The sequence below is a fragment of the Littorina saxatilis genome, linkage group LG4 (assembly GCF_037325665.1).
Source record: "Littorina saxatilis isolate snail1 linkage group LG4, US_GU_Lsax_2.0, whole genome shotgun sequence".
Lineage (NCBI taxonomy): Eukaryota > Metazoa > Mollusca > Gastropoda > Littorinimorpha > Littorinidae > Littorina > Littorina saxatilis.
Window position 1 is genome coordinate 61155090 of NC_090248.1, and position 11644 is coordinate 61166733.

The 11644-nt window shown below is 44.9% G+C and overlaps 1 protein-coding gene across 1 annotated transcript; it reads left to right on the top strand.

Moving 5' to 3' along the window:
• The first annotated feature begins 1873 nt into the window (after nucleotides 1–1873).
• LOC138965270 (uncharacterized) lies at nucleotides 1874–11179 on the top strand. Its single transcript, XM_070337390.1, has 9 exons — nucleotides 1874–1992; nucleotides 3177–3470; nucleotides 4501–4621; nucleotides 5261–5481; nucleotides 5917–6142; nucleotides 6860–7049; nucleotides 7905–8004; nucleotides 8536–8621; nucleotides 10021–11179. Exons 2-9 carry the CDS (start codon nucleotides 3236–3238, stop codon nucleotides 10291–10293), a joined length of 1452 nt encoding a protein of 483 aa, XP_070193491.1. The 5' UTR covers nucleotides 1874–1992; nucleotides 3177–3235; the 3' UTR covers nucleotides 10294–11179.
• Nucleotides 11180–11644: the final 465 nt, after the last annotated feature.

Here is an 11644-nt window from a genome sequence, read left to right on the forward strand (position 1 = left end):
AAAATCAAATTGTCACTGGTTCTTAAAGGCATAGAAAGCTGATGAATATACACGCTAATTGCTTTACCTAGAGCTGGAGACAGACTAAATTAAGTTCCCTGCAAAATATTGTGGTCTAGGAGCCCTTAAATGTTGAGATATTTGAAATTTTATTTTGATCTAGATGGTCCTATTTATAGATTTGGCAACACATGTAACGTTGATGCAAGGGAGCTAACACCGCGGCTTTGTTGACATCCTCACTTTTTCAGAGGCTAGAACAAGCTGTAATGCATGTATTATGGTCCGCGCATGGTGACATATCGTCATTATATGGTCTCATGGTGCGTTTGACATCGATTGTGGGCAAACTACATTTTGTAAACACGGGAGTGCGTTAGTATGCCTTTAAATCAGTCGATAATCTGAACAAGCATTTTAACAAAGGGAGCAAAAATGGGGACCTCACAGCTTTGGAAAGGTGACATGTGTTAAATATGTCAGTGCTTTCTTTTTTCGGAGTGACTTTCAGAAAGGCTCCATCCCCCTCCTTCTTGAAACCCAAGATAGGCCCTTCTGCTTGGCAGTGGAGACTTCTTGGGTCCTTGCTGGCGTTTTGGGCACCGGGCTATATTTAAACTCAGTGGGTTTTTTCTGCGTGTGTGTGGTTTTGTTGTTTGTCTTTTTTTCTTTCTTTTTTTATTTTGGTTAGGTCAGGCGCCCTTTTGCTGTGTGGCTGGGCGCTCAAGGCTGTTGTGTTGATAAACTGCGCCTGTGTTTGGAGCAGTGTGCAAATGGTGATGTTTGTCTCGGCGTGCCGACACGCCCTCTAGCGGCTCTCGGGCCCAGCCCCAAAGAACGAGGATTAGCCTTGCTTCGCATGATGCGCGGACGGGAGTCTGATGGTTGGTTGGCGTTTTACGTGCACCCCGGTGATAATTTGGCTCCGGCTCGATCACTGAGTGAGTTACATAATTGATTACCTTTGAGCCGCCCACCTTTCCTTCCTGCTAGGGATGCTGCCGCTTGACCTGAAAAGAACCAAGGACTTGCCTCAAGTATAATCATTTTAAAAGTTCAATGCAGCCGTTTGTAAATCGCCGCCGTGAGACTGCCGTTTGATGAAAACTCGTTGTTTGTTTGCTATATCCCTTCTTCTTCTATTGTTGTTTATTGAACGGTTGTTTACAGTTAAAGCAAGTTACCCCAGACTTCAGCTGACGTCATACAGGCTGCAAAAGGGTAAAGTTCGTTTGAATTAGAGCTTACAATGACAGTACACATAACTTGGAGCGGTCAACAAAACTCTAACCTAACACACAAATGACCCCCCAAAACGGACACTCTGATGATTTTTAAGCCAGTCTTGCTGCTGGCTGCATGCAGTGCTCCCTGCCTCTACACACACAATACCAGTTCTTGAAATGTGAACACCTAAAATGCAGATTGAACCGCGTTAGTCATACTGAAGTACGTGCATTAGTGTGTGTGTGTGTGTGTGTGTGTGTGTGTGTGTGTGTGTATGTGTGTGTGTGTGTGTGTGTGTGTGTGTGTGTGTGTGTGTGTGTGTGTGTGTGTGTGTGTGTGTGTGTGTGTGTGTCGGGCAGTAAAGAAGAGGAAGCAGTCACACAAAAGCATGAAGAAAACAAACATCAACAGATTTAGGGGATGAGGTGTCTTAGTTGGACAGCAGTATAAGGGGGAAACAGAGACACGAAGGCCAGACCAAACCCGACAGACAGACAGCAGTATAAGGGGGAAACAGAGACACGAAGGCCAGACCAAACCCGACAGACAGACAGCAGCAGTACCGCTCAGCCCTCCACCTCCGGATTAGAGGGCCCAGGTGAGCGGACATAGGGGGCAGGGCAGGGTGTGGGACATCCAAGTCAAACATTGCTGCCGAGTCTAGCACGCGATGATCTGCCTGTGTCCCTGACTGTCTCCCTCACAACACGCACAGCGCTGACCGCACTCTGACCACACCGCTAGCGCTGCTGACCATAGACACAGGTGAGACAGAGAAACAGGCAAATAGTTGGGTTAAACAATGATTTATTTCTGTTTTCGTGTTCATGTAATGTACATTATTATAATGTGAAAACAAGTTTAAACAATGTTCTTTTTCTGTTTTACATCTTCATGTAATTTATATGAGAAGACTACAACAAGCCTGCGGCATAACTATGGTTGTGCCTTCAAAACAAGCAATCAGAATAACCGAATAAGGCTATTTACCACTATTTACAAACATAAGTTCGATGCTGTAAACACGACAGTTGCACAAATGTTGTTTTTGCAGCATCGCACTTATGTTTGTAAATAGTGGTGTACGGTTAAACTCCATGTTGGTGACAAAGACTAAAAGAGAGTATTTGATTATGTGTATTTTTCATATTCATTTCTGCATGTAGGTCATGTACTTATGACATCGCAGAAGTCCAAGTTAGTTCAGCTTTTTTCCCCCAATGTGGTGACAATTTACACAGAGCTGAGGGTTGTGTTCTGTGTCAACAGTCTTTTATTTAAATGTAGTCTCGATCACTTTTCGCACCCTGATATGTTTGCAGCAACAATCCTGCTCTTGCTTGAACGTCATCCGCGATAAAAACAAATGTAAATTAATCAAATAAAAAAAATGAAGCAAAGACGCACTTTATGTTGTGTGTGAGGGGATTGCGAATATTATACACAATTAAATGTGTTTGACTGTCTGGACACAGACAACGACCCTTCTTTGAAAAGTTATAGAGCTCTTCACTTTCCAGTTACGTATTTGACCCTACTAGAGTCAAGAGAGCCTGATCTGACTGATGCCTTTGCTATGTCCAAAGATGAATCGATCGGGGAAATGATTTTTTTCTTTATACATTTTCCGGTGTCAATCTAACGATGCAAAAAACATTATTCCAAAAACTTCACAGAGTTGACTGCTTCAAAGCACCAAGATTAGAACTGGAAGGTAGGACTAGGAGGGATCGCAATCAAACTTTGGACATGATTTCTCTGAACGCCCTCCAAAAAACCGTGTTTTCCCTTGCAGTACTGAGGTCAGCCAGGTAGGCTCATGCAGAATGGCTTGCTCTTCCAAACAATGTTCAGTTTTCCATTTGTCATTATACCTACATATCACCACTAGTGAGACTGTGTTTTGCTGCTCTGTAACTCTGGCACTTCACAATCTAATTATCTTTCAGATCAAGTGTGAAAAAGGACGGATCCGAATCACCTCAAGTCAACAACCCGGCCAGTCGCCATGAGAATTCTGCTATGGATGTGTTTACTCTGCTCAGCGGCACTGTCCGTAACATCGCTTCCTTCAGACACCAAGGACAGTATGCGAGCACGCATGGACTTCAAGGACGAAAAAGATGCAGCTGCTGCCCAGACTGGCAAAGAGTCGTCTGATAATGACGTGACGTTAGCTGATGAGGTGGAGGAGGTGGGGGAGGTGGAGGAGGTGGAGGAATCAACTGCACGAACACCCTACAGTGAGTATGTGAAGGAGTGTTTGTGAATGATGTTTATCATCTGATTTTCCCCCCACGTATTTGAAGCTCATTGTCGGTTTACTACTCACTTCCTCAGTGGACAAGAAACGCTGTTGACGAACAAGAAAAAGAAGAAGAAATAATACTTTTTTGTAACAAAAATTACCTTCATTAGCTGCAATATATTACCCGTCAGAAAAGGAATAAACACCTCCATCAAGTGCTGTTGAAAAATTGCCGCCATTGAACTCCTTTTGCCCAATTGCTAAAGGGAAGTAATTCTAATGTTGTTTTCAAAATAAGATCGTACGAGTTGTTCTCACCTTACAAAATTCCGGATGTGATCGGAAAAGTTCGTCGAGAAACGGGAAGTGCCGAAAGCTCAATCGTTATTTATCGTTTATGTCCGTGAAAAATGTTATGAACATATCCGAATGGTTCCGAATGTCGGCGATTGCATAACTCGTTAATGTTCGGTATTTACCGGGAGATTTCGTCATTGCTGTATGGGAGAGAACTCTCGCGTCCTTGTCATGATGATTATTAGTTGGAGTTGTTTCTCTTAGACCGTAGAAGCGACCCCACATCTACTTGTCGTCTGCTTCGCAGCATACACTATTTGCTTGTTGACATCAATGTAAACATGAAAGACATCGAGCAAAATAGCAAATACTGGCTGCTGTTATCAAGCGTGATTGATGAGACAGTTATCTGATGGCCAAAAGAAATCGCGCACGACATAATTATTACTAATTCGTTCAGGGGGATTTGAAAGCGGTGTTAGAACACGGAGTGCAGTCAACGAAAATGGCAGTGTAAAACATCGTACAAGACGATGAATCCAATAAAAAGGTGAGCCAGTCACTATCCCAACAAAAATGTCTGGGCGAAATCGATCTTCCTTACTATTTGTAATACTGAAACAAACTCTCTCTCTCTCTCTCCCTCTCTCTCTCTCTCTCTCTCTCTCTCTCTCTAAAGAAAAAACTTTCCTTTCACAATGACGTCACAATAATATTGTGTTTGTCAGACTGCAGCGAGTCGCATCGTCCGCACAGAAACGACTCCAACAAATTCCAGGTGCGCCACAACAACGTGTGGTGGGATCAGGTGTGCCAAACAGGGCTCATCTGGAACCAGACGCAATGCAGGTAAGAGTTACAGTGCAACATTATTTTGATCGTCTGCGTAGTGTCTGCCTGTCCGTCTCTGGTATGTCTTGTTGCCAATGTGGAATTCTGTAAATTAGACGTAAAAACACTGCATGAGTACGATTGGTGAAGGTATCATCGGTGTATCCTAATACAAGTATATTTCTTTTGGAAATGGGGAGGGAGGGGGTGCATGCTTTGGACCCAGAGAAGGTAGGGTTGGTTGGTTGGTTTTTGGGGTTTAATGTCTCTTCAGCAGATGCTAGCTGCTATTCGAGACCGGAGAAGGTAGGGAAATCTGTACAAAATTAGCATGTGATAATAGTTTGAGGCTTTTATCATTATCGTTTCATCATCATCATCATCATCATCATCATCATCATCATCATCATCATCATCATCATCATCGTCGTCGTCGTCGTCGTCGTCGTCGTCTTCATTACTGTTGTCGCTACTTATTGTCATGGTCATCATCGTCACAATCGTCACCATCATCACCACCACCACCACCACCACATCCAAAATCGTCATTGTCATCATCATCATCATCATCATCATCATCATCATCATCATCATCACCACCACCACCACTACAACTACCACTCACCACTGACCACCACCACCAACTCTGCCCAACAGGTGTGAGTACCAGCGGCAGCGCGACGAGGGCAGTACGGTGGCCATCGAGTGTCCGGAGTACCGTGACCATGGCAACCGGAGCGGCAAGTATGAGCAGCTGGTCAACGGTCAGTGGGTGGTGCGGGACTGCAACCTGGCGGTGGCCGGCCTCGTGTGGAACCAGACGTCGTGTCGCTGCGAGTGGGGGCCTGAGGGCGACTCGGGGCTCTTCGACTTTGAACGTGAGTGGACTTGAAATATGTCTGTATGTCTGGCTGGCTGGCTGGCTGGCTCTGTCAATATCTCTGGCTCTCTGTGTGTCTATCTGTCTATCTGTCAGTCTTTCTGTCTGTCTTTTTTTCATTCTTTATGATCAAAAATATTATGCTATATTTTTCTTTTTCAGATATAATTATGCGAGAAAAAAGTCTCTCTCTCTCTCTCTCTCTCTCTCTCTCTCTCTCTCTCTCTCTCTCTCTCTCTCTCTCTCTCTCTCTCTCTCTCTCTCTCTCTCTCTCTCTCTCTCTCTCTCTCTCTCTATTTCTACCTTTACCTTGGACACTTACCTTTTAACCTATACCTTTCAACCTTAACCGTTCAACACTTATATTTACCTTTTAATCTTTACCTTTTTACCTTTTAAACTTTAACCTTTACCTTCACTTAATATCTACCAGGCAGCACGCCGTGCGACACGATGCTGAACGTGACGTTTGAGAACGGTCTGGTGGACGAGGCGAAGAGCTCGTTCCTGGAGCTGGCCCGGGGGTCGAGTGTGGCCATCAGACACTACACGCAGCGGGGCGGGGAGCGCAACAAGGCGGCCTACTTTGAGGACGCCACCATGACTGTCTGGTACTTTGCCGGCAACGAGATGAGTGGATCGCTTCGTGTGGAGCTCAGGTGAGTGGGGTTGGGGAGGGGGGTGGGGGAGTGTGTGTGTGTGTGAGTGTGTGTGTGTGTGTGTGTGTGTGTGTGTGTGTGTCGTGTGTGTGTGTGTGTTTGTCTGTGTGTGTGTATGTGCGGGTGTGTGCGTGTGTGTGTGTGTTTAATTTAAGTAGAAAAGTCTGGAAATATTTGAATATCTGTATAAACCGGTTATGCTTCCTCTAGAGATCCATTCGTTTCTTCCTCGTGAAGAACGTGTCTCATATCCTTGCAAACATTACTGGATTACTAGAGCTTTTCCATCCACATAATCGGTACGCAGAAGTAGATTTTCGCCAACTTACTGTTATGTTATAGTTTGTATACCTGGAATGAAGTGGTGGAATGTTTTCACTTGCGCCATGACTTACGTTTCACGAACGCGTGCAGATGGGGAGTCAGCGTCACTTACCACCACGACCTGGACTCTAGTCTCACCGTTCCTTAAACCCTTGACTGCCGGAACAATTTAGTTAAAACATTCAATATAAAATCATAACATACAAGGTCAAAACAATTACACCAAAACTGAGAAAATGGTGTCCATGGGAGGCAATTATCTTGATGCAATTGAAAGAGCAATATACAGCGGTTGTTTCCCTTGTTAGAGTTTTGATTTGTCGATGATACCCAAAAACCGTATCTGATACGTATTGTGTCTTTCAATCTGACTGAGTTGACCGTTTCCACCAGGTTCAAGGCCGAGGACACCCCGGACACACGGGAGCGCTACCAGATCCTGCTGTCCAACGGGTGCAACGTGACGGGTGTCGGTTACACCACCCCCTCCCTGGCCATCGGCTACCGGGCCAGCGACAAGTCGTTCCTGCTCGCGCTGCACACCGCCAACGTCAGGAAGGCCATCGTCTGCACCCGGGATCTGGTCAGTGCGACCATGCTTGGCTTGCCTTTACATTTAGTTCCTTTTACTCGCTCCACGCAACTTGTTTTTTTTCCGATGGTGGGGTCGGGCGGCGGGGGGGGGGGGGGGTATTCTGGAGTGGCTGGTCGTCTGTCTTTCGTTCTGTATTCAGGTGGCTGATTGTGTCTCTGTCTGTCTGTCTGTCTTTCTTTATGTCTTCGGGTGGCTGACTGTCTCTGTGTCTTTGTGTCTGTCTGTCCGTCTATCTATCCGTCTGCCTGTCTGTCTTTCTGTTCATCTTTGTGTCTGTCCTGTGTCTGTCTGTCTGTCTTTCTTTCTGTCTTCGGGTGGCTGACTGTCTCTGTGTCTTTGTGTCTGTCTGTCCGTCTATCTATCCGTCTGCCCGTCTGTCTTTCTGTTCATCTTTGGGTCTGTCCTTCCGATGGGCCCTGTTTGTGGGTTAAGTCTTTAAGTGCTGACATCTTTTACTCTGTTAGTCTGCATCATGTTCTGCTTAAAGTTGCTGATATGCTGCCTATTACTGTACTGACTACTGGTGTCTGATCATGCCTTGTCACACCTGCTGGATACAGCACGCCCTGTGGGTCTTTCCTTCTCTGCTTATCTTGATTTACTCAGTTTTCAAATTGATTGTGTACTCTTTTATTTTTCTTTCTTTTTTTTTACATAAATTATTTTTGAGTATAGACTAGTATTTACTATTTTTGTCTCTTTTTTTTTGGTAACCATTCCTTGTTTCTGTACTGCCTTCTTCTGGAAATCCTTCTTTCGTACACGCAACGCTTGCCCTAGGAATGCTCCTACGCACATTACTATCATGTAACATGGTGACGTGTTTGCCGTGTATGTGTGCAGGAACCGTTCGCCTGGCACCATGTGTCGCTCATCTATGAGGATGGCACGCTGCTCTTCCGGGTGGACAACCACCCCTGTATCATCTCCAACGACTTCTCAGGTACTGTGTCATTGGCTGTTCTGTGTGTGTGTGTGTGTGTGTGTGTGTGTGTGTGTGTGTGTGTGTGTGTGTGTGTGTGTTTGTGTGTGTGTGTGTGTGTGTGTGTGTGTGTGTTTCTTTGTCTCTGTCTCTGTGTCTCTGTCTCTGTGTCTGTCTCGGATATGTATCTAAATTCACGTCGTTGCGTACATGTACATGTATGTGGGCTTTGCTGAGATCTTGCAAGTTTGTTGAGGACGGTTCATGCTTGTTTTTCTAGGCTTGTGCTTCTGAGCCAAATTAGGTGAATGTTTCTTGGGGGTTTGCATTTCTTGGTAAAGGCGCCCCTAATTGAGCCCGAAGTCGACTTGGCGAAGTGTGTTTTTGTACCGAAAATTCAGCGCAAAAGCTTCGTGTTTCCACTTTCGTGAACTAGACTTAGCGAAGCTTACTTCACCATAATAATTCAAGGCTTGACCTCAAATGATAAAGCTAACGATGGAAGAAGGAGCGTGGACAAGATCAGATGTTGATGATGTTTAACGTGTGCAGGTGACGTGCAGAAGACGTCCTGTCCCCTCACCATCGGGGCGGACCCTCTGGAGAAAGAATCCAAATACGTGGGCTACATGGATGACGTGAGTATGCAGACGTCAATGTCTGTCTCTCTGACAGTTTCCATGTCTCTTTCTACGTTTTGAGGTTCCAAGATGTTTGCAAGCAGTGATCATTTTGAAACTAACCAGAGACACAGACACCAACTTGGTTGCCAAACGGGGTTCTTTCCCAAGTAATTTACCGTGCTTCCATGGTTTAACCGTCCTGTGTCTTTAGCTATGCTTCCAACTTTCGTTTTGTCAGCTTTTCCCGTTGTTCTGTTTATTGTGAACATGTATCTAGAACTGTATACTTCTCATTCTGACATTCATTTCTCCCTCGTGTTTCTCTACTGTCTGCACATTAGTATGAAATGTGTATGTACTTTCTAACTGAAGTTAACAACTTTTGAACACACTTTTTGTAACCAGTTTTGAACACAGGCCGCAATGGCCTAGCGGATAAGACATCGGCCTCCTATCGGAAGATCGTGAGTTCAAATCCCGGCCGCTGCCGCCTGGTGGGTTAAGGGTGGAGATTTTTTTGATCTCCCAGGCCAACTTATGTGCAAACCTGTTTGTGCCTTATCCCCCTTTGTGTGTACACGCAAGCACAAGATCCTGTAATCCATGTCAGAGTTCGATGGGTTATAAAAACACGAAAATACCCAGCATGCTTTCCCCTGAAATTGGCGTACGGCTGCCTGAATGGTGGGGTAAAAACGGTCATTCACGTAAAATCCCACCCGTAAAAAAACATGAGTGAACGTGTGAGTTTCAGCTCATGTACGAAGAAGAAGAAGACAGCGCGATAGAGTAGAACCAAACGATGACACATGAAGAACACCAGTAAAGGTGTGTACTATGTCGAGCTGTGTTACAAACTGGTTACAGAAAGTGTGTTTAAAAGTGGAACACCTCAATTTAGAGTGTAGAACTGACGGGCGCAGTGGCGTGGTGGTAAGACGTCGGCCTCCTAATCGGGAGGTCGTGAGTTCGAATCCCGGTCGCTGCCGCCTGGTGGGTTAAGAGTGGAGATTTTTCCGATCTCCCAGGTCAACATATGTGCAGACCTGCTAAGTGACTTAACCCCCTTCGTGTATACACGCAAGCACAAGACCAAGTGCGCACGGAAAAGATCCTGTAATCCATGTCAGAGTTCGGTGGGTTATGGAAACACGAAAATACCCAGCATGCCTACTCAATGAAAGCGGAGTGAAGCTGACTATGCTCTCAGAGTATAGTGTGGGGAACCCAAATGGGCAAACGAGCTCACACGTAACCAGACAATTCTGGAACGCTGAAGAAGAAGAAGAAGAGTGTAGAACTGTAGATATACTCTCTGAATCACTTCTCCCTTGTGTTTCTCTACCATCCGCACATAATCAAATGTATATCTACTGTCTTACCGTGTATCTCATATGACGTCATCTTTCACCAGATAATGGTGGCTCGCTACTGTCGCCGCTTCGTGGAGCAGACGCTGGTTCCCGATGACACTAAGGGGGACGCCAACGCCAACAGCAACAGCAACAAGAACAGCAAGGTCAGCGACGACCCCAAGGCCAGGGGTCCCATGCCGCTGGAGGACGAACGTCGCGAAGACTCCACCAAGGTCACCAAGGACGACAAGGTCACCAAGGAGGACAAGGTCACACAGGAAGACAAAGAGAAGAAGATCCAGCCCTACCGCGCTATGGGAGCGCTCGTCTGATTGGATGGGGTGTCTGGCGGGGGGGATGCAAGCTCTCATTTGATTGGCTGCAAAGTTCAAGCCTTCATCTGATTGGATGGTGGTCGACGATGGAGCTTTTTGACTGGCTGTAAAAAAAACATACAAGTAGATATGCTCTTTTCTGATTGGATGGACGTTTATGGGAGTAAGCTTTCGTGTGATTGGCATTTGCTTTGAGCAAAGATGTGATTTTGACTCGGTGCCCTTGTTTGTCATTTTTTGTCAGGCTTGTTCCACAATGTGAAATTGAAAGTTCAGTGTTATTTGCGTCTCAAACAAGCTGACTGTCGTTGTTGTTGTACATGTTCTATTCATCAAATCAGCTTCATTTCTTTTGGCTTGTTCAGCAAAACGCAGGCCGACAGTGACGTCAGCATGGCCAACTTCTTGCCCGGTTAATACTCATTTGAATAGATGTTGAGTACTGCTTTTATTCTGTGTTCTTGAGCTTTTTCAGTATTCTGGTTTCATCATGCTTCACTCGCCACAGGCGTGTCAATCGTTGTTTCAATGGCTGCTTCAGTCTTACAGATCTCGTGTTTCTTTTACTTTGCTCGTGAGTTTGTTGGGGAGCTGGGTCCTTTTGTCAGTATTGCATTTTGTGTGGAGTTTTTCTCGTTTTTGTGTTCACTTTGATAAATTTATGTTTTTGAGCTGCGCGCTTTTTATTGTTTTTGTTTTGATTTAGTTTTTTGTTTTTATTGCAGCAGCGATTTCAGCCAGAAGTGTTGTTTGTTTTATTTTATTTAGTTTGATTCTACGACCTAGCATTTTGTATTTTATTTTGTTGTATCAAATTTATATAAAAAAGACTTTCTTAATTTTCTTTTGTTTAAACTTGGAATAAAAGTAATTATCTTTAAAACGGCATGTGTGTATCCTTGCCTGCGAGTGTGTGTGTGGTGTGTGTGTTTGTGTCCTGGTGCAGGGCCGGATCGGGGGGGGGGGGGTTCCAGGGTTCCGGAACCCCCCCCCTTGCCATCCGATGTACCTCTCAGAGAAAAGAAAAAAAATGTGGACTTTTTAAGCTCTTCCCCCAACTCTCTTAGTTTATTTGGTATTCTAAAACTATTTCAAATTATGAACAACATCAAGTCAACAACGGCCTGCCCTCCCCGTTATAAGTCCATCATCGTAGGCCACAAGTCAAGTCACACGCTACACTATCACTAGTATTAATAGTATCAGAGAACCGATTGCAACAAGATATCATCTGCGGTATCAGTTTCGTTTTGTTTTTAAAGCTCTTAGCTTGATCTGAAGTATTTTGTTACTGTTGAAAATGAGTAATTTTGATTCCCAGTTGCAAGGAAAGACCAAAAAATGACCT

What these genes read in the sequence shown, in the direction of transcription:
- LOC138965270 (XM_070337390.1), top strand. Translation starts at nt 3,236, where the DNA reads ATGAGAATTCTGCTATGGATGTGTTTACTCTGCTCAGCGGCACTGTCC. An exon ending in TGGAACCAGACGCAATGCAG is followed by an intron (nt 4,622 to 5,260) that starts GTAAGAGTTACA and finishes TCTGCCCAACAG; the next exon opens with GTGTGAGTACCAGCGGCAGC. An exon ending in TCGCTTCGTGTGGAGCTCAG is followed by an intron (nt 6,143 to 6,859) that starts GTGAGTGGGGTT and finishes CGTTTCCACCAG; the next exon opens with GTTCAAGGCCGAGGACACCC.